General features: G+C 43.4%; 3 protein-coding genes across 24 annotated transcripts in view; 1 reads left to right on the plus strand and 2 right to left on the minus strand.

Annotated features, from left to right (window-relative positions):
- Positions 1 to 164: 164 nt before the first annotated feature.
- On the minus strand, positions 165 to 3,262 carry agxta (alanine--glyoxylate and serine--pyruvate aminotransferase a). 2 transcript variants are annotated; one of them, XM_042058060.1, is made up of 11 exons: positions 2,820 to 3,262; positions 2,447 to 2,650; positions 2,225 to 2,289; positions 1,995 to 2,095; positions 1,772 to 1,842; positions 1,524 to 1,608; positions 1,331 to 1,426; positions 1,063 to 1,132; positions 779 to 874; positions 535 to 663; positions 165 to 421 (listed from the first exon to the last, which is right to left on the minus strand). In XM_042058060.1, exons 2-11 carry the CDS (start codon positions 2,634 to 2,636, stop codon positions 314 to 316), a joined length of 1,011 nt encoding a protein of 336 aa, XP_041913994.1. In that variant the 5' UTR covers positions 2,637 to 2,650; positions 2,820 to 3,262; the 3' UTR covers positions 165 to 313. The 2 variants fall into 2 exon arrangements, with proteins under 2 accessions (XP_041913994.1, XP_041913993.1); XM_042058059.1 differs by having other exon boundaries at positions 2,447 to 2,639; positions 2,820 to 3,261.
- A 104-nt stretch (positions 3,263 to 3,366) lies between these two features.
- On the minus strand, positions 3,367 to 9,527 carry zgc:103559. The gene is made up of 11 exons (XM_042058058.1): positions 9,243 to 9,527; positions 8,819 to 8,970; positions 8,358 to 8,472; positions 7,961 to 8,107; positions 7,554 to 7,599; positions 7,139 to 7,232; positions 6,104 to 6,290; positions 5,559 to 5,697; positions 4,716 to 4,888; positions 4,467 to 4,499; positions 3,367 to 4,264 (listed from the first exon to the last, which is right to left on the minus strand). Exons 1-11 carry the CDS (start codon positions 9,387 to 9,389, stop codon positions 4,115 to 4,117), a joined length of 1,383 nt encoding a protein of 460 aa, XP_041913992.1. The 5' UTR covers positions 9,390 to 9,527; the 3' UTR covers positions 3,367 to 4,114.
- A 3,873-nt stretch (positions 9,528 to 13,400) lies between these two features.
- The window catches only part of kif1aa (kinesin family member 1Aa), a 65,496-nt gene continuing 57,346 nt past the window's right edge, over positions 13,401 to 21,550 (plus strand). For 18 of the 21 annotated variants that reach the window (XM_042056441.1, XM_042056442.1, XM_042056446.1 and 15 more), the window contains exons 1-2: positions 13,401 to 13,747; positions 16,663 to 16,860. In XM_042056441.1, the coding sequence (XP_041912375.1) occupies positions 16,755 to 16,860 (106 nt within the window). In that variant the 5' untranslated portion in view covers positions 13,401 to 13,747; positions 16,663 to 16,754. The remainder of the gene's footprint in view (positions 13,748 to 16,662; positions 16,861 to 21,550) is intronic. The other 3 variants (XM_042056458.1, XM_042056459.1, XM_042056460.1) reach the window with 1 other exon arrangement.

Here is a 21,550-nt window from a genome sequence, read left to right on the forward strand (position 1 = left end):
TATCCTGTTTCACAGATATTTTTCACTGTGTCAAAGTAGCGGTCTCTAAAGAGGTCTCTGCTATGGATCCACTTTTGGGAAAACACGCCATCTAGGGTTTCCTTACTGTGCATGTCTTGCTGTTTCATCACCACAAATATTCAAATTCCATAAACCACATGAAATCAAACCATATTACATTTTAATTTGTTGATGCCAATGTACATTCCTTTATTTCCTCTAATCAGAACATTGACAGAAAATTGAGGGTACATTTCCAAGACCATGTTTCAAAGCAAACTCATCAATGATAACTCAGGACAATAAATAGATGTTAGACTCTGCTTTTGTGGCAATGTTTCAGAGCATCTGCAAGAGCTGCTAATATCATGTCCACATTGGACTTGGTGGAGTTGCAGCCCATCAGGCCAACCCGCAGAACCTGTTTCAACAGAACACAAGGAATCAGGATTTGATCTCAGGATACTCAGTTTGAAACAGACATACTGTATATTCTGTGCTCACTGAAACAAAATAAAAGCATGTATATCTCACCATGCCAGCAGATGGTCCGAGCCCCCCTGAGATCTCAATCTGGTGGGTTTTCATGATGTAGGCTGTGATCTCCTTCCAGTCATAACCCGGTGGGGCAACAATCGTGGTCACCGTGGGCAACCTCGCCATCTGAAAGCAGGAAACAGTTAATAAATTTTCATTTAATGTAAACTATTCTATAGAGGAGAACAGACTTGGATGCAATAACCCTGGTTGTTATGCTTTAATAACTGTTGTTGTTTACCTTGTCCTCTACAAACAATTTGAGACCCATGGCCTCCAGGCCTTGATGGAAATATTCAGCCACTTCTTTGTGTTGCTTCCAAGAGTTCTCCAGACCCTGAAGCACATGATTATTTCTTCTTAATTGTGGCAACACAAAAGTTATAAAGTTAAATAATAATTGAATAATAAAGTTATAAAGTTAAACAATTATTAACACAATAAATAAATAGTACAGAAAATGAGTTTGTCATCTATACAATAATACAAGTACTGATCTCTTCATGATAACATTCTTTGACTTACTGTTTCAGCAAGAATGGCAAAGGCTTCCCGTAAACTGAAGAAACCAGACACAGGCCCAGTGTGGTGGTACCTTCAATATAATCAGCTCAGTTAGTTTACTGTTTAATCATCATACGTCTGACTGTATTCTGCTTAATTATCTGTGGCCTCCTTGTCATAAATATGAATCTTCTTTATAACAAGATGATTGTTAAATCTTTGTGTACATGTTGTGTAATATCTCTGGAAATATGTTATTTTTTTCAGTTAATGAATATGACATGCTCACATTCTTGGTTTGTCATCACAGCCCCAGTAGTTGGCCAGCCAGCTCATGTCTAGGAAGTAGGACACAGGCTTTGTCTTCCTGTTGAAGATTTTCTGACTGTGTAGTTTGAAACCAAATATAGAAATGGTCAGATTTAGTTTGTCTTAATGAATCAGGTTTTGCAGAATTCCCATGGTATATTGTGGCTTCTCACCATGCTCTCTCACTAAAGGAGATAGGAGCAGTCCCTGGTGGTGCATTCAAGACCTTCTGCGAACCAGTATACAAAATGTCTATGCCTGTGGGAAAAGCACAACATTCAAATAAGAAGAATACTGTACATTTATATGTGGTATGTTTTGATGTTTGGGATTAAAATAATTGTATTTATTACATCCAAGTGGTGTAAATGTAATGTAAATTTGTCTTACATTCATACTTGCAGTTGCTCAGACAGTTTACCTTGTTTGTCCATGTGGAGAGGTGCACCAGCCAGTGATGCCACTGAATCAACCAGGAACAAACAGTTGTGCCTGGTAGAATAATGCCAAGTAAACCATTGATCTTAACCATTGAAATATTAGGAATAAATATGATTGTTCCACTGAAAGTCCCACCATAATAATAACAAATGAGATGCAAGTTTACTTGCCATTGCCTTGGCATTATGTATTTGCCATCTTACCTGTGGCATAGATCACCAATGCCATTAACAGGATGTACCACCCCAGTGGAAGATTCTCCATGACAAAGGAATAACACCACAGGCTTATATTTCACTAAGGCCTGAAAGGGATGTTGGTTAATTTACAATGTCCTGGATACCTCACATTCAGTGTTTCACAATAAAGCTGAAAAGCAAGTAAATATGTCATAGAGACAAGTTCTGATGCCAATAAATCATTAAACCATTACCTGCTCTATTTCTTTATTAGTAACGTACCCACCAGGAGATGCTACCACTGTGTTAACTCTGGCACCTGTATGGCATAAAGATGTGCACAAAGGTGATCATAGCATTTAACTGTGACCCTTTAATGACTGAAACAGCAATATAAACATACTATATAGCAAACCTCACAATAAACCATTAAACCATTGTTTGATGACAGAGCAGACTTAAAAGTCAAAGGGCACCTATCCTCTCTGCCATTTCGGAAGCTCGCTCTCCCCAGATTCCATTCACTACTATGAGGATGCTCTCCCCTGGCTCCACTGAGTTAAAGATGGCACACTCCATAGCTGCATGCCCAGGGCCGCTCACTGCTAGGGTCATTCTGTTGTTGGTCTGGAAAGCATACTGGATCCCACTCTTGATGTGGTTCATGATCTACACACAAACTGATTTCAGTTCAGGGATTTATATTATGAACTCCAAAACAGAAACAAACTATGATTTTAGGCCTTGTAGATAAGTATTGCCATTTCATACTAGGCCTCAATTAAAAGCTATGTGACAATTAAAGATGTGGTTGCTCAAAGGAGAGACGATACATTGAAATCAAATTACCTCTACTGTCTCAGCATGCAAGTGTCCCAAAATCGGCTGAGACCCAGCCGCCAGAATGCGAGGAGGGACATTGGACGGTCCCGGTCCGAACATATACCGGTGAGGTACCACATACGGTTTCAGCAAGCATGTCGGAGGGGGAATAGTCTCGGATAGCATATTTTCCTGTCCGGCTAGAGGGACGTTTTGACAGTAGTCTACAGATGAACTCGCAGACGTTGCCCCCACCTGCGCAAGGCAGACTGACCACCTCATTGGCCTCGCCTCCTTTACGCTGTTGCGATTTTGACGAGAGTAATCTACTCTACGTCTCTACCTCTTTGTTTTTGCGTATTCTCCTTGGCATTCGAAAGCTACTCCAAGGTAGAAGCATGTGCGTACAATTCACATCCATTACCCATATTTCCATAAACAATATCTGCCGAACTGACTGCGAGCTGAACTTTACCAAGTTAACCATATCCCACAGCTAAGGTTAATCAGTCTCTGAGGTGCCAAACTATTAATCATTAACAAAAAGAACCTATTTTCAAACAGTCTGAAGCCATGAAAGTGAAAATATGTTTATTCACAGAAAAGAAATCAAAACAGGGAGATGGTAAATTTTCATGAATAGACCCTTCCTCTCAGTAGCCTATTGATTTACTCTTGTCATTGCGAAACGCAATTTTCATGTTAGCAGTGATCCATACTTGCACTGATAGGCTACTCTGCACTGTTTACTGAAAGCACTCTGTTGGTCAGCGCAATGCAGAAGGATGAATTGCTGTGTGCTGCACACGCCCACTCCGTGATCAAGGGTTCATTCATTTTGGGACTGATTCAATTATAAATTAGAATTTCCTGGGATTCCTAACGAAACAATTATAATCTATTACCTTTGTCAAACACGTTGTAAAGTAGGCTAGGACTCACCTTAAAATGAAACTGATTAAAAATATATAGAGAATAATTAAGGACCTATTATAGGGTCTAATGAATACAATGAAATATTATTTAACACATTTCATCAGTTGACATTTAGATTAGGATCTTTGGTTGTGTAACTGTTAACACCATAAACTTTTCTTGTGAACTCCATTGCCAGACTAGAGTTCATAACACATCCCATCGGTGATGATCACAACAATACAGGACCCTCACAACACATTCATCATGTTTCTGTTTGATGTGTAAATGATGTGTAAAATCTGCAAACACTAAAGGCTGCATACACTGGGGTGAAGTTTGCATTTGTGGAGATATAGGCCTGATGTGTAAGTTGATAATGGCCCTGCTTATTTTGCTCTGGTTCTTCACAGGGAGGCCTGAGTGCGGCCGTGGCTGAGGAGCAGGTGCCTCCCCAGGGGCTGCTGAGAGAACATGCCCTGCTTATACACCAGTCTCCCCCGAACTATGGTGCAGTACACCTCTCCTTTCAGAGTTCTGCCAAGGTATGGAGTCAGCTGGAGACAGAGAGAGATTGAGAGGAAAAATAATCATGATAATGAATTATAATTATTATTATTACAGCATTATGTAGTTTGAACTACATAGCCTACTCTCAGAATTGGATGGTAAATTAAAACAGGTGCAACTATGTAATATCATAATATCAATAATTTATTGATGATGGTCAGCTCACAGAGCAACATGGAAATTACTGACCTTATTTTTGTGATGGATGTTTCCCTCTGTCACCTGTAAAATCCAAAATCCATATGTGAACATTAGTAATGCTCTGCAGGAATCAATTAACCAAAGTATTAATTCAAATTATATTTGAAAACTAGCTTTGAGACGACCAAACCATCTGCACAAACCCATCCACCCTCACATGCACATCACACACACACACACACACACAGGTGTTCTTGCACAGTCGCAATCACATTCTCTTATTGTGGAGTGGCTGACCTCAAACTCTTTCTCAGGGTCCCAGATGACTAGGTCTGCGTCATGACCAGGACGCAAGCTCCCCTTCTGGTTGTCTAGGCGACAGAGCTGAGCTGTTCTCTGGCAGAGGAGTCTCACTGTGTCAGCGAGTGAAAATCCCCTCTTGCATGCAGATGTCCAGAACAGTGGCAGTCCTACAAACAGACAAATATCTTTTGAAAGACATATGCATCACTGGATACAATGTGGCAGTTTAATAAAAAACAAATGTCACCGATGCAAACAGTCAACAAGCAATATGTCCAGAATCAGCCTACAGAGTCATCCTTGTTGGGACAGTGAATATGTGCTTCCTACATTAAATGTGACAGCTGAAAAACAACATTGCTGGAGTCTGTAGGAGGCCCATTGTCTCTTTTCTCATTTTCATCCTCATGCTCTATTTTTGTGTATCAGAAATATCAGGGGCATGTGGATTAAGCACATATGAATCTGAGTAACCTTTGTTGTCTGCTTGTGTCTGGTCTTGGCACAGGGACTTTGACCAAATCCCATAGCTCAGGCTCTCTCAGCAGTAAATTATTACACCATGGTAAACAGGAGCTGCTATGTTGTTTAGTCCCCTGAGGACTTTGTCCTCAAGTAAAAAGGACACGGAGGTAAGAAAAGGAGATATAGAAAGTATTAATATATGTTTATATTATCTCTATATATGTGTTTGTTAGACATAGACTGTGTTTGTATCTGGGATTGTATGTCTATGTGGCTGCATTTGTTGGTGCAAGTTTATCTGTGTGGGGTAGGTGGGTAGAAAAGAAAGTTGACTACAGATTAACCAGGTGTGTTACAGCAATCACAGCCTACCAAACTGCAGGGATGAGATCCCACCCCAGGCCTGAGTGAAGTCTCCACTGTCCAATTGTTTCAGGTCAGGTGTGCAGGGGGAGTGGTCAGACACAACCATGTCAATGTCTCCAGCTGTGAGTGCTGCCCACAGCTGTTCCTGTAAGGCAGCAAAACCGCCGTCATCTCTAGTTTGACACAATAGTAATTGAGCCCTATCAGATAATGTTGTATTAGGCTTTATCTCATCAGTGTGCTTCATGCTCAGTTATGCTTCAGTGTAGGCCCTCCTCCCCTTTCCAGAACCGTGTGCTGCTGTAAGGAGACTTTTGCCTTGTTCTTTTCATTTGGTAGAGGGATGACATTTATCCTCTCACACAGTGTAACGTGCCAAGGGCAAATATAATACAAATGACACAAAATGGCACAGCAAGTTTGAGTAGGAGAATGAGATGAAACAAGCCTATTTCCGGACAAATAATAAAGCCTATTCCTCACACTCTCCTCTCAATTTCCCCTTCCTCTTGTTCACCAGCAGAGAGGTTTAGCGTGGGTAGGGTCCTTACCTGGTTGGCCGTGTCCCTGATGGGAGGGCAGCATTTAAACTGTGTGGCCCCGGCGGGGATGTGCTCGGCTGACAGGCTGAGGTAGTGGTGGGTCGTCTCCACCGTCAGGGGAGCCCCAGCCTGCCGAGCTGCCCGGATTAGCTCCAGGGGCTGGGCAGAGGAGAGGTGCACTATGTGGCATCGCACCCTAGGATGAGGGGTAGCATGAGTAGGTATCTCAGGTCTTCACAACCTGGTGGTACACTCTTAGAAATACCTCAAATAATACTTCTGTAAATACCTCAGTTTGTACTAAAGAGAGTGTGGTCTTTTTATGACTCCTTTGCTGCTGAATGTGAGTTTCATTCTGCTGGCAAACAATCTCTGAATGCATCTCTAATGTGTGGAAAAGTGCGTTGCTAAAACCATACACACTCTGTACTGCTGAACACAAAACATGAGGAATTGGGGGGTTGGGGGGGGGGGGGGGGGGGGGGGGTAAGAGCATAATACTATTTAACAGGATTACATTTAAACCATCCTATATACTTAAACATTGTATTTTACGGTAAAGATAGTTGGATTCTTTAGATTATTACAAAGATAATGATCATACTGAGGATTTGGATTGTGAACAAAACTGATCACTGATCAGGTCTTCACAACCTGGTGGTAGAAATACCTCAGTTTGTACTAAAGAGAGAAGCATGTCAGCAGACCAAAGAACCCATAAAATGCATAAAATGTTTTTCTCAGAAGTGCGGCCCCCTTGCTAATTACTATTGATTATGCTACCCTATTGATTTCCCCTCCTTCATCTCTTGACCTTTTAGTGTCTGACCTTATTTGTAACTTTAAAACAGATCCATATTTCTTCGCAATGTTTTAGCAATTTCAGCGACTGTGTCTGTCTGATAATAGCAGGAAAGAAGTTGAGGGACCTTTTAGGAAACACTTTTAGTAGGTGTTAATCCTTTGTTGTAGACAAGTTGAGAAGACAGTGAACCTGAACCGAATGAAAGAAAATATAACCGAGACGAGCACAGTCAAACTCACTGGTACTGCAAGCATAACTGGGTGACTGTGCGTATAGCCTCCATCTCCATGATGTCAGGTCTGGAGTTGAGGAAGGTGGAGTATTCACATGGGTCTATGTGTAAAAGCAACAACGTTTGTAGACAGCACATTGTTTTCTCAGAGCAAAATCCAGGTATTTTGAATGAACAGGTGTTTTGTTACAACAACAGATCATTAACGTCAGTATACATGACGTGAATTTCCGTCTTTTATAGGCTATTAAGATATCCCTCATAGAAGGATGATTAACAATTTACAACATCAAGGAAATTAAATTGATATTGCCTTACAAACAAATGTTGATTTGCAGTGCCAGTAATGTTTTACAACAAATATTGATTCAATTTACTACCAGAGGAACTGGTTCACAGATGGGCCCAGGAATAGGTCTCACCTCCACTCTCTCCCAGAGGCTGCTGGATCTCCCTCTCAGCATGAAACTTAGGGGGAAGAACAGAGACCTTTCCTTTTCACAAACCATACCGTATAAAGTGCAGTGCAGTGCAGAAGTATGTTTAGAACGCAGGGTTCAGTACAATTCAGGTTCTAATTACTCTATATGGTACTTCATATCAATGCACTCTATGGTATTGTTCTAAAGGATCTTTGTTGCAACCCACATTTAACACAAGACTCCAATATACAGCTGCTACTACAGACTTGATGAGCTATCAGATTTATTGTAACAGTTATGTAAGCACTGTTGCAGGGTAGATTAAGATAGGGGAGAGACTGAGTTAAAAAGGCACACTTCCAGAAAAGCCTTTCCATGGCTGTGTTGATGTTTAGCGGTGTCGTTACCAGCAGGACGCTGTCTGTGCCCTGGAGCTGCTGCAGGGCAGTGTGCAGGTCACTGTCGCTGACGTGAGGGAACTCATCCACACCACTGTGGATCAGGAAGCACTTGAACCCTGCCACCCCAGCCTGAATCATGGGCCGCAGTTCCAGCTGAAACACAGAAACATAAAGGAGGTATGTACACACGTATACCCACATGAGCACACAGTCAAACTTATACACAATTGTATGGCCTGCAATGGTTTCATAAAAGCATGCTTGATACTGAAAAACACACACACAATTTACAGACCACAAAACCACCCCCCCTGCCCAAAAAACCCCCCCGCATAGAACCAATCATCTTGACTCTTATCATTTCCAGTAATCTGAAGTAATCAGATAAAGTTGCCCTCAGTACTTGGTTGCCAGGAATAACCCCTCCCCAGAAGGCGGTGTCCACGAAACACTGGCCTGTTGCTGCCTGCATCTTCTCACGAAAGTTGCCAAGAGTCGTGGTTGGCGGGATGCTGTTGCTATGGGAACAGAACACAGAGTGTGGTGTGTGGTCTTTTTATGACTCCTTTGCTGCTGAATGCGAGTTTCATTCTGCTGGCAAACAATCTCTGAATGCATCTCTAATGTGTGGAAAAGTGCGTTGCTAAAACCATGTACACTCTGTACTGCTGAACACAAAACATGAGGAATTGGGGGGGATCATACTGAGGATTTGGATTGTGAATAAAACTGATCACTTGGACTATGGACACTGATAGTCATTATATGTCTTTGTTGACACTGATTGTTTACACAGTTTCCCCACACAGGTCTCTCTTCCCTAAACTTTAGCCTGGCATTCCCCCTTTTAAAGTTTGTACTCACAGAGGCATATCCACAATGGTGGTCACTCCCCCAGCTGCAGCAGCACGTGTGGCTGTCCAGTAGCCCTCCCAGGTAGTACGACCTGGTTCGTTAACGTGCACATGGCAGTCCACAATCCCTGGCATCACCAGTCTGTCTCCTACATCCAATACCTACAACACCCAGGTCAAGAAATATGTTTGTTAAACATGAGTGTCACACTATACATTTACATCGGTAATATTAAGTGGAAACCTTATAGACTTATTCTATCAAATATGTTTAATGTGTAACTCTAGAGACAAGACCATCTATCGTTTCTATACCATATTTGTATACAGTAGCACTGCTACCACCAATACAGGACAGTCACAATGAAATGCCTCCTCCACCCACTAGGGGGCATAAGTGGTGCACATTCTCTTGGAGCTTCAACACACCATACCTCAGCAGAAGCACTCGGGCCCACTTCTATACCAGGGAGGATGTTCTGAATCTTCCCGTCTTTGATGTGGATGACGGCAGGCCTAATCTCATCTCCGCACAGGACTCTCCGGCTCCTCACGGCACACACGGTTGCTCCAGGCTCCATTTTCTCACGCTTTTCTTTTCTTTTCTCTGCTATAATATCCTCTATCCAGCTGCAGATCTGGCTGCTCAGGAGTACGCTAGAGTACCTCTGGGTTGACACACCTCTGCCCCTGCGTCTTGCATAAGCATGTGTGTGTGTGTGTGTGTGTATGTGTAAGGATAAGGGTTTGTTGACCTCTCCTTTGCTCTCCTGCGGCTGCACTTGCAGACTTTGATCACATGATGAGGCTAAAATGGAATTTGGGAGGCATGCAATCTCACTCTCTTGTGTTGGAACTTGGCAGCATAGTGGGACAGGATGAACCTCAGTCCTCAGCCATTTTGATTAACATTCTATTTTTACTGAGCATTTCATTTTTGCTGCTGTATTCATACCTGCAAACTAGTCACCTTTCGGCGAAATTCGCAAGTGATTGGCCTCTCTTTGTGCTATTTTTGAAGACCTACCTATCAGTTGTTTCTGAGGGCGGGATTTATCTCTCTCACTTTCTGTTACGCATAGCCTGCCTGCTATGGCCTGCAGCAGCGATATGACCAAGGAAAAAAGAAAATGTTAGCTAACAAACACGGGCCACATGCTACACTCTCTCTGGCGTCTTTCAGAAATATGTCACCTTTTTCAGCCCTTCTGAGTTTGCAGGTATGTGTATTATTGCATGTTATGTCCTTCCCTGGAGCATGCCTATGGAGTGAACAATGCATACAGCCCATAACCAACTAAGACTACAAAAAGTAATCCAAAGACAACAGAAGTACAATCCCTGGCTTTAAAGGCACTGGAACAAGCAGCCTCCCAAACCAGAAGCCTCTGTTTCTGCTGCTGGCATGGTAGCTTTTAACCACTGCATTCCTTAGAGGTACACCTCACTGATCACCATTTGGATAAAGAACACCTGGGCTATAGGTAAAAGAAATGTGGACAAATAAAGCACAGCATATAAATTGTGTAATAATTATAATAATAATATGAATATAAATTGTGTAATAAATTCCCAAGTGACCCTGAAAAGCTGCAGTCAACGATGAGGCCAGACAAGACAAGGAAGATCCTACATTTTCTGGGCAGTAAAGGCCACAAGCTCAGATTATTTAATAGATGCCATAAAATACTGTGACAACATTACAGTCCATACTGTGCTGTGTTTGCACAACAGATTATCCAGCTGTATAGATGACAAATAGAGACATATGCAGCATTCAACTAGACACTCAATATACTAACTGATCATTAACTTCTAATGCCTCAGTCTGTATCTGATTGACAGTGAGAACAAATAGAGAGGAGAATATAAGAGGATGTATTTGGTAATGCTTTGCTCTCTGTGGTGCGTACGTCCCTTTAAAAAAGTGCCTCAGACACTAGGCTCTCAGCAATAACTCTATGGGCAAATGAATTATTCAGAGCTCTGCTTCACTAAGCTGAGACAGGGTGGGAGAGAGAGAGACACACAGACAGGGTGAGTTCAACCACGCGCCTGAGAGAGAGAAAGAGAGAGAGATGAATAGAGAGAGAGGGCTGATCAGGTCAATGCCGACATGTCAAGGCGAGCACCCAAGCGCTCCATCCATCCCCCGGAGAGCCCTCAACGTCGTCCTGAACCCTCATGTCCACTGCGCTCTCCTCTGGGTCATTAAAGCAGCCTGCTATCCCATCGTGCCACTCAGAGGAATTAGGAAGTGTGATTCATGCCAGTCCACAGACCACTATTGCGACGGCGCGACGTCATCCTCACAAGTGTGATGGAGTGGCCGCAGTGGGTCTGAAGTTCCAGACTGAGAGCGAGAGAGAACGTGAGAGAGAGACACTTGCTCCTGTTCTATCCTTTAAGCTGAAAGGAGAACAGCAGCCCTTACAGGGGGTGGTGGGTGTGCCTCTTGATCCACGACAGGGTGGACGAGAGAGAGAGAGAGAGAGAGGGGAAGAGGAAGAGAGCTTTGGTATCTGTCCATGCATGTGCAGCAGCGGTGTTCAGCAAATGATGTCCTCCGCTGATTGTTACAAGTGATAGGGCGCTGGCTCTGGCTTTAAGCTCTGCAGATACATCATTATTGTGTTATAAGTGATTACATCAGAGAAGCAGATACAGACAGGGCAAAAGTGGGAGAGGAAATAATGAGATAAGCAGAAGACTAGGCAAGGTTAAAAAGAAGTAAGAGAATGACAGAGATAACAGAAGCAGTTAGGGATAGAAATGGCGTATAGCATACAATATAAGAGGGAATTATGTAAGAAAGGAAAGAGTCACTATGACCATCCAGTACAGTAGCAAATGCTAGCTGTGATGCTAACAAGGTCAGAGAACACGATTGCATTGTGTTTCACAAGGGATGTAACCTGACCAGGCACCCCCCTCCTCCCCCCTCTGCCTGCCCTGCCATGGTACCTTCCAGAGTGTCCACAGAGACGATCCTCATCCACTCCCCTGCATTGTGCAAAAGCCAAACGAACAATGGACTCAACCCAGACTCCACACAAACAGTGCGTCATCATTTTGCAATTCACTCTGCTGTTGTGGCAACGTTTTATTTTCAAATGTTGTACGTAGCATTGCATATAAGAACCCCAGTCATTTGACCCTGGCTGTTGTTCCCCAGGGGTAATTAATATACTCAGACCAACATGCCCCTCAGTGATGAAAATGAGCAAAATAATGGTGTGACTTTACAATGATGACATTATGGCATAAAAATCCTATTCAATATAATGATCATATTTATATCATCTATATTTCCTTTGCTAACGTAAACACTTCATTCACTCCATTGACTTAGAGGAAAAGACACATTACAGTAGACTAAAGCAGGCCAGTGGAGAGAATGATAATGAATTAATTTGCCCTCCGGAAGTGCTAAGTCACCCAACACATGTTGATAACCTCATTGGTTTTACATTAAAAATAGGCAACAATGCATTTTCACCAATGTCTGATTTAATGTTTGCAGTGAGGGCATATTAGCCTCTGATTTTCTATATCACAGTTCACAGTGTGATTAGATGAAATAATTAAAGATAGGCCTACTGTACATCTCTTCCTCCTTTATGCAAATGTCACTGTATTAGTGTCACCGAAGAATGCGCTGATACAGTCACATTTTGTTTTTGAGTGCATTCCAGGTTACGGCAAGAAAATGCAAGTAACTGCTGAGTCACAGAGGAGGAGGAGGGCAGTGTTAATGTCACACTGGAATCCCACCATTGTGAGAGAATTACAAGGGATGACTTTCCCTAGGATTTACAGAGCAGAATAGAGGAAGAGAGAGGGAGAGAAAGGGGGAGAGAGAGTACAGTCAGATGGGAGAAGAGAGAAAAGTGAGTGAGAGAGATATAGAGGCGTGAAGGAGAGAGGTTTACTCTTGCAGTATGTGAATGTATCTATAGCCACACCAGTGAGATACTAACCCTGACAGATAACTCACAGCAAAGGGTAAAAAGAAGGCATATTTTAGTTTTACTGTAGTAGGCTATCCAAAAGAAAAACAAGGGTGATGACCAATTGTGTTATATATTGAGGACATGGTTGTGAAAACTGTCTGCAATGTAAAGTCACACATATAAACATTTGTAAATAGTCATCATGACAGATGCCATAGGATGGCCTATGAACTGGTTTGTAATTTTTTTCCACAGTGTTATCTCAGCTTGACCTACAAATGCCTAATTCACTCCTGTGCATTATTTATTTCATTTTTCACCTCATTTAAATCATTATTCATGTCACCAGTAAGATTCTGAGATATCAATGTCCTTTTGCAATCCCATATTGCCTCTGTGTTGGGTTATTTCAGTTTATATTTGCCCTCTAAAGCTCATGTTAAACATAGGCAGTGTCTTCTTTGTGTGTGAAACGAATTCCCTTGGGATACTAATCTCTCTGTCTCTCTTTCCCCTTCTCTCCCCAACCCTTGTGTCTGCTAGTGCTCAAGGCCCTCCCCCTCCTTGCTCTCTCTCGCTCTCTCTCTCTCTCGCTCGCTCACTGCCTAGACGCCCTCTGCTGCATTGATGCTAGCCTACTGCCTCGCTCAGTGATGATGTCACAACCCAGCTCAGCATCCCTGCTGTAGGAGGACATCAGAGCCATTTTGGCTTTTGGACCCCGGAGCATTCAAGCCCCCTGTTATCCCTGAACAACCCCGTACCTCCTCCATCATCACCAAGCCTCTTCGGGTACGTTTACGCACCCCAGGACTGTTTGTGGCTGGTGTTCAGCTACGCAGGAGAGGGGAGAAGGGGGGATCTTCCTGGAGGAAAGTGAAACGGAGAGGAGGCAGAGCTGGACCACAACAGACCGTAGAAACCAGAGGAGTCACGGGCATAAACTGTAAAAACCCAAAGTAACCGGAGGGTCTTTCGCGCTAAAGGTAAAGTGTTATTTTCTTCCGTCCTTTATCTCCTCTCTTTACCACTGTGTGCTAAGGTTAATGAAGATTTAATGAGCCTTGTTCTGTTTGTTTGGTGTTGGATCGCCTGGGTGGGATCACGTTGGGGTGCGGCTATTGAGGTGCTGTCAGTATTCCAGAGTATGTCTGGGGCAGGGTGGATAACAATGATTTTTTTCTGGGCATTGCAACATCTGCAGGGGTCACAAATCTCGCTTTCGCCATTAAGTGGACAATTATGGTGGGGCATTTAAACAGATGCATCGTCATGCACAGCGTCGACATCCTTTCGTTTACTACCTTGAAATTCACAGCTATATTATTTACACAGATGTTACATGATCCGTTCGTATAGTTTCCTTTTAGGGTACTTTGTCATTCCATTTTTATTTAAGGTATCAGAGGTTACCTATACCAATTTTACCAACTAGGTGTAATATGTGGTGCTTGTGTCGGCGTCGACGAGGAGGTCATCGTTGAGCTAGAAACATTCTTACCTGACAGGTCTAATGATTCATTTACGATATTATCCACTTGTCAGACTATGCTTAGCCTAAGCTTACGGTCACTTTTTCAAAATGGTGGATGATATATTTGCACCCCAACACTTTCCCATCAGCCTTTAGAGATAATTCCAGGTAGGCCAGCCGTGTACACATACAGAGGGAAAAAAACCCATCCACCTGGTGGTCGGAGATCTAGATCGTGAGGGGAACACCTAATATCCTTATGTCCGATATAGTGACGTAGTCAATTGCACGATTGGGCAGGGATACTGGGCGGAAGATGAAGATAATGCGCTTTCACTTGCGTGTAGTCCACTTCTTACTGCGATAGCAGCTGTGATATCATTCAGTAGTGAGTCAGAGAGGAAATATGGTAGGCCTACGCCACACTATAGGTCTATGTAGGATACGTAGGAGACTCTCTCTCTCTCTCTTTCTCTCTCTCTCTCTCTCACACACACACACACACACACATGATGCATGTATTTGCCTTTTCATACAGGATCTAGTGAGGCGCTAACACAATACATTATTTTTGAATTATAACAGTATCAATTTCCTTTGATTTAGTATTAGACATAGGCCTTGTGTGATATACAATTTAAAGAAGTCTATATATCCTATACTGAGAGTTGAGTAATTATTTCAGTCAGATCCGCTAGATGAGGGCAGGGCAGAATCTGATCAGATGAGTAAGATTACAATTTAAGTTACATTTTAAGGTGCTGCCTTTAAATCTACACTTTTAGATTTAGTTGACAGTATGATGCCAGCACATCAAATGACAGTCATTAATGTACATTTAGAGAAATCTTAATATTGCCTGTCTTAATACCTCATTCATTTTTGCAATACAAATGTGAAACATTTTTTCAGTATTATGCGATGCATCCTACAATAGGGAACCCATACAGCTATCTCCAGACAGTACTCAGAAACACATTTTTGTCACTGCCCTGTGATGAAGGTCTTTTGCATTACACAGCAGAACACTGGTGAATTAGTTTTATGAGTGCTGTCTAAGGTGTTGCACGCATTAAGAAAGCAGACAGATCTTAGGACAACTGATTTACTGTCTGGCAAAATAAATGTGGTTGAAGTCTGAGTGGTGCCCGCAAAATGGAGCCTATTTGCTTTTGCCAGAAACAAAGTGCTATAAGAGAGCGGATGGCTAGTTCAGCCAGAGAATGACACAGCATCATATCCATCCAGCAGTGTGACTGCACCACAGACGGAGGCCTGTCCTGTCCGCTGGTGACTCATTAGGCCTAGCGTTTGTCAAAAGCCCTTCTCTTGTAGGAGCAAATGAACACCAATGCAAGAACAACATTGTTTGGCCAGTGTGAGGTTAATTAAGAGGAGAGTCATTTTTTGGGTGGTGAAGATGAAGAAGCGAGTTCTACCTCTCTCTCTCTCTCTCTCTCTCTCTCTCTCTCTATCTTTTGCTTTCTCTTTCTTGCAACAGAATCACCGTCCTGTAGTTTCTGGATAGCTGAAATGTATTGCAGTGGGGTTGGGCTGAGATAGGCGTTGTCTGTACGGTGTGCTCTGTGGCCAGTGTAATCCTAGCAAGCGGCCTGAGATTTAGCCGAGCCTGCACTTCTTTTGTTGCTGGTGGACTCCGTATCTCTGTCCACCATAACTGCAGCTGACCATGCATGCTCTTTTCATGTTATGTAGAAAACCTCCAACACACTCACCTTCAACAAGATGTGCCAGCCATGGAGTGAGAGAGGTGATATCTAATACTCAGTGGTTTCTTTCGGGCTCAATTTGTCTGCTGAAATTCTGTCCCCCAAGTACTTATACAAGGTTAGATAAACCATATTCTTGGGCACATAATTTCTTTATGCCTCCAAGTGTGAGACCACCCTTAATGTTATGCATCGCCCAACCCTTGAGATGCTTTGAAAGCCTCTGTGAGAATTCAATTGAATAACCAGCAGTCTGTAGGAAGCTTAATAATCTTGTAGCCATGGAGACAGTCTTGTTGACCTTTGACCTGTTCAGACATGGTTCACATAGTCATACTAGGGCAGTGACAGTGTAATAGGATATTGGGACATAGGGACTTGAATGGTGATCACAGAAATAGGTTGCCATGGAAATGGGAACAATTGAATCTGCAGGCTCTTTGTCCCTTACATGTCAGTAATTTAATTTTCACCGAAGTGGAAACAGGTCCTCAGAATCAATATCCCCTAGTCTAATGGATCTGAAGACGAATGCAATCAGATATTTTTGTCCTAACTTATCATGGACAAACGCAGTTGTTACTGTATAATTTTACATCGGAAAATAACTAAAATAGCACATCATATTAAAGACAGCATTAATAATCAAGGAAAGTGCCGGAATATTGATTGTTAACTGTGTTTTCTTCTGTGGCAGGTGCTGGTAACCCTGTTTGCTGCTGAGAGACGGGCAGTGACAGATAGCGAAGGAGAGAACGCGGGCACAGAGGCTGCTGGGCAGGAGGCGCCATGGCAGGGGCCTCAGTGAAGGTGGCGGTGCGGGTCCGCCCCTTCAACTCGCGGGAGATGAGCAAGGACAGCAAGTGCATCATCCAGATGTCTGGCAACACCACCAGTGAGTAGTTACCATCTCTCTCTCTCTTTCTCTCTCTCTCTCTTACTCTCACTCTCTGCTCTCACTTCTTTCAGCCTTTTGATGTTCATGTTCGTGATTTGGTTCTTTTACATTGAAGTGCGGATGTGTCTAAAGTCAGAAAGAAATTGAAATGCTGTCTCATTGATTAACTTTCATTTTGTCTAAGAAAGACATAAGAAAATGAAGCCTGTCAAAACTTTATTTGTTTATTTAAAAAAAAAGAGTTCTTAAAAAGCCACAGGGTTAAAAATGTCACAATTTCCCTTTTCAACCAGTAGTATAAATTGTGACATATGCTGGGCATTCCACAATTTATCTGTGTTTTAGTATTTTAAGATTAGGTCCATGAGGAACCAATATGAATGTTGGGAAGATGGACCATGCGAATGCATCCACCCATGTTAAAAAGTGGATTTCATGATGGCAGCCATTTTGTTATAATTTTATGAGACTCTGGTGCACTGACCCGCAGTGTGATCTACAGATGGGCCAGTCTGAGCTGCTTTTCCTCTTGCCTATTTAGCTTTCATGTTAGCAAAGCAGATGTAATGAGGGGAGCTGGCAGCAAGGATGGAAATACATGTCAATTCTATCTCCCTTTTGTAGTTGCCACACCGTCATTGAGTGCATAATGAAATGTATTGAAAGGGAAATAACTTACAAGTAGGGAGCTCATTTGTCCCAAGCAGTCATAATGTGTATATGCATCCAAAATGTTATCGTAAGCATTATTGAACAAACTTCAGAATAAATTGACTCATTTTGTTGCTACTTACACATTCATTATTAATTATTATTATGAGTGATTATTATAAACATACAAAATGGGCTGGCCAAGGCAGAATGGGCTGAGCCTGCAAACATTATAGTCCATATGTTTCATGATTTCACAAGACACGAAATAGTGTTTTATTATGATAACCTTTTTGTGACAGTGGAACAAGTGGAATTTTCCATTTTGACTTGACACCTGAGCTGCTGAATATACTGTACATGTCAAGTTTTTTATGTTAACTCTTGAGGTGGTCTGTTCTGTTGGGAGACCTCGACAGTAGTACTGTGGGGTTGTCAGAAGAACTTGTCAAGGAGGAGACTCAGAGAGATTTGATTTCCAGTCTGCTCGGCAAGGCAGTGCCATTGGTCAATAATGGATGAAAGCTCGTAAAATATTTACCGTTTGGCCTAATTTAGTCTCCTCCTCCTTTTCCTCCCCCACCCTCCTTTTGTGGATGTCCAGAAACAACAACATGGCAGCCATGTTGGTACCTCTCCCTACAGACATAGTAGGCACTATCACTCTTACAAAAATGAATGCAGTTAAGGGAGGAAAAAGTACAATGCAGTACAGTTCACTTTCATGTCCAAAATACCGCATTCCTGCATAAAACTGCAATGAAAATGCTGTCGTTTTGACACTTGAAAAACTGCAATTTTTGTGAAGTGAGATTTGTTTGTCTTCCTACTGGGTCACTATCATTATATGATTAATAAAGATGCCAACAGATAATGGTTGCTTTTACCTCGTTATCATTAGCCTTTTTTCTTGGCCTGTTTGTCAGTGCTTTGTCACTGAAGCCTTTTGAAACACAATGGTGCTCTTAATTATGGTGCTAGTAATCCAACCCTTAAGGAAAATGGTGTGTCGCTCGTGCAGATCATTGGAGCCCTGAATGTCCGTCGGCTCCACTGGAAGGGAAGCGCTGCTGACTGCATGATCTTTCATTGGATCTCTGTGGATATGAGTGGTCACTGACACGCTGTTGTTTCTCCCAGGTGTACAGTATGTCTGTCTGCTTCCTGCTGTCTGCACTCTCACCTGCTAGAAAGCAGACACGTGTGCTTTATTAACCCTTTCAAGAGAGTTCCATTATCAGCATCATAATTGGCCCCACAAGGCTTCCGTTTTAACATTCCATACGTTATCTTAATGCAGAGGAAGTAGATTGGGAACCAAATAGAATGTTCAAGCATTGTTTTTGTTTTTATTGTTGAAAGGGTCTATAATGGATTTGAACCTTCCTCCCATGTACTCGCAGTTTGACTACAGCACAGAGAGTTGCTCATATCCGGGGGGATTTGTTTTTGATAAGTTTTATGATTTGTGAATGAGGAGTCCCTGTGCAGTGGTGCCTCTGGATGTAGTATAGTGACTCTCTACTCCTACAGATGTCAGGTCATGTAAATGTCAAGGTTTTTTTTTTTTTTTTAGTGAGGACTGAGGAAGCTAATGCGTTATTGAGACACACGGCTCTCGGTGGCTGAAAAGTGCTCCCTGGGTGGGCATCAGGGTGCTCCACAGTTCCATTAACGCAATCCGTAATGGCGAAAGAGCAACGAAGCTTGAACAATAAAAAACTACTCTGAAGGCTGGCTGAGATAATTAGGTGCCGGGTGTGGACGGATGAGATGTGCCCGTCATCTGTTACCCATTATGGTGCCAGCAGAGCTCGTCGTTGTCACTGTGACCGAACACGTGGCAGTCTTCACTCTCACGGGCCGTGCGAGCGAGCGTCAGGAAGACGTGTGCCAGTGCCAGTGAATCAGTGTCGTCGTCATGCAGTGACGTTAGAGCTGCGTTGGTGCTTTTGGCTCTCAAGTGAGCTGGAAGGCTGCAGCTAACTTTGAAACATCCTTGGTGGCTTTTGTCTCTGAATTAACCCCCCCCCCCCAATCTCAGAGAGAAGCCCCCACACCTACCCACCCTCTAGTCAGCAAAATGTGCTGGAGTTGCAAGCTCGAACAAACTGAACATGCTTTTTCGGCAACTTACTGCTAATGAGCTGATTTTTCAAACCAGGTGTTATCTACATGTCCACGTGTAGTCGGGTCATGCAAACACTTTCAAGAGAAAAAAACCCCCATTAAAACATGGAAAGGCAAGCCTTACGACACAGGTGTGGCCACAGACAAATAAATATATATATATTTTGCTGTAACACACAAAAGGCCAAGGCTCTCTGGGTATTGATTTAGCTGCGGTGGAAGCAAAGGGGACGGGAGCACAGGAGATGGCAAACAGGGAAGCTAAATTGAGCCCATAAATAAATTTGCCCATCTTAAGACAGGGCCAGAGCTCTTTTGCTGCACTGATAGATCAGTCAAAAGCCAAGGAGACCTAGTGATGCACAAAATCAATTTACAACGCAAGATTACCTACGAGGACAGCGAGCCTGGCCGTACCCGAAGCCATTCCAAGTCTCCTTTTCTTTAAAGGGAACAAAAAGCTGCACAAAGGAGTAGATGTACTGAAGGTTAAGGCAATTCCACAGGAAACAGACGAGACATTTACATGATTTTGGTGATAGTGGAGTGGGTAGTTTCGCTGAACAGCGATTTACATTTGCATGCATCTTGCTCTGGAGAGAAATGTGTAGACATGCTTTGGGGCGCTCAGATTGTGTGCTTTGCCAAAACACACACAAACATATGGGAGACACAAATGTCTACTCAGTTCCCCCCTCCAGACATGCACAAATCCCTTTGAACTTTTGTTTTCTCCGACTCTCTCTCTTCTTCTGTCTGTGTCTTCCACTCTTATACATCTACAGTGTCTCTCAGGGATTCCTTCCTTGTCTCACTGCCTCAGCAACTCTTTTGGGGCGCATACTAACTCACAGACAGGCAGGGGGGAAACAAAGTCTCTTGAGAAAGAAAGACAGGATGATGTCATGGTAGAAAGTTCTGGAAGCGTTGGTGTGGAACAGGGTCTGGGGGGGGGAGTGGGGCGCCTGAGTGAGTTAGTGAGAGTGGCGGAGAGAGAGAGAGAGAGAGAGAGAGAGTGTGGAGGACTGTGAGTGTAAATGGCTGGCCACGCTGGGTTTAGCAGTCTGGACCAGGGGGCTGTGGAAGTGCGCCGGACAGGAGCTTTTGTGCGGCCGCCCCCGCCACATTGTGCCGTGGGGCGGCCAGAGAGGGGGCTCAATGGCCGCTCCCACAAAGCCCAGAAGAATGGCAGTGAGCTAAGTGAGTGACACGCCGGGCAGAATAATCCACCCTGCTGACACTGCCAGCGCTTGATTAGAGGAGAGCAGGGTGCAAGACTGGGAAAGAAACAGACCCTTCTTTAGGCAGAAAGGGACATTGGTGGATGTGTGTGTGTGTGTTTAAGTATTTTGAGCGAACTGAATTTAGTTAGGATGACACTGTCTTACATCATCACCATCCTCCAGCAGAACAATAATAGCTAATTTCAGACAGGAAGTGTGTGTGCCTGTCGCTGTGTGTGTGTGTGTGTGTGTGTGTGTGTGTGTGTGTGTGTGTGTGTGTGTGTGTGTGTGTGTGTGTTCCCAAGACTGTGTTGTGAGTGTGTGTGTGTGGTGGTCCCCGTAGGCTGTCAGACTGAGAGATAGCCGTGAGAGTGGGCCGAGCCCCAACAGAGGCTCTCTGTCACAGATGCGGGCACACCTCCAGTGGCTCTTTGTTCCATGGGCTGCACCCATGCTGGCCCCCCCCTCCCATGGGCTGCACCCATGCTGCGAGCACTGACCATGCCCCCCCCCAAATTCCACTGCCCTATTTCCAAGAGACAGCTTGCTTGACCGTGAAAGCCCCCTCTCTCAGCCTTGCATCTCAACTCCCAACTAAGGGAAAAGAGAGAGAGAGATAGAGAAAAACAGAGAGATAGAGATAGAGAGAGAGAGAGAGAGGGGGGGGGGGGGGGGGGGGAGGA

This window comes from Alosa sapidissima, chromosome 12 (assembly GCF_018492685.1).
Source record: "Alosa sapidissima isolate fAloSap1 chromosome 12, fAloSap1.pri, whole genome shotgun sequence".
NCBI classification, from domain to species: domain Eukaryota; kingdom Metazoa; phylum Chordata; class Actinopteri; order Clupeiformes; family Clupeidae; genus Alosa; species Alosa sapidissima.

Bases quoted from the DNA above. Each gene is read 5' to 3' on its own strand.
- agxta (XM_042058059.1), bottom strand. From the start codon at position 3,074: ATGAGGTGGTCAGTCTGCCTTGCGCAGGTGGGGGCAACGTCTGCGAGT. The intron at 2,640-2,819 runs GTAATTTGATTT...GTTTGTGTGTAG, and splicing joins TGCATGCTGAGACAGTAGAG to ATCATGAACCACATCAAGAG. The intron at 664-778 runs GTAAACAACAAC...TCCTGCTTTCAG, and splicing joins AATTGTTTGTAGAGGACAAG to ATGGCGAGGTTGCCCACGGT.
- zgc:103559 (XM_042058058.1), bottom strand. From the start codon at position 9,389: ATGGAGCCTGGAGCAACCGTGTGTGCCGTGAGGAGCCGGAGAGTCCTG. The intron at 8,971-9,242 runs GTATGGTGTGTT...TGGGTGTTGTAG, and splicing joins GCCCGAGTGCTTCTGCTGAG to GTATTGGATGTAGGAGACAG. The intron at 4,265-4,466 runs GTCAGTAATTTC...CTCTGTCTCCAG, and splicing joins ACATCCATCACAAAAATAAG to CTGACTCCATACCTTGGCAG.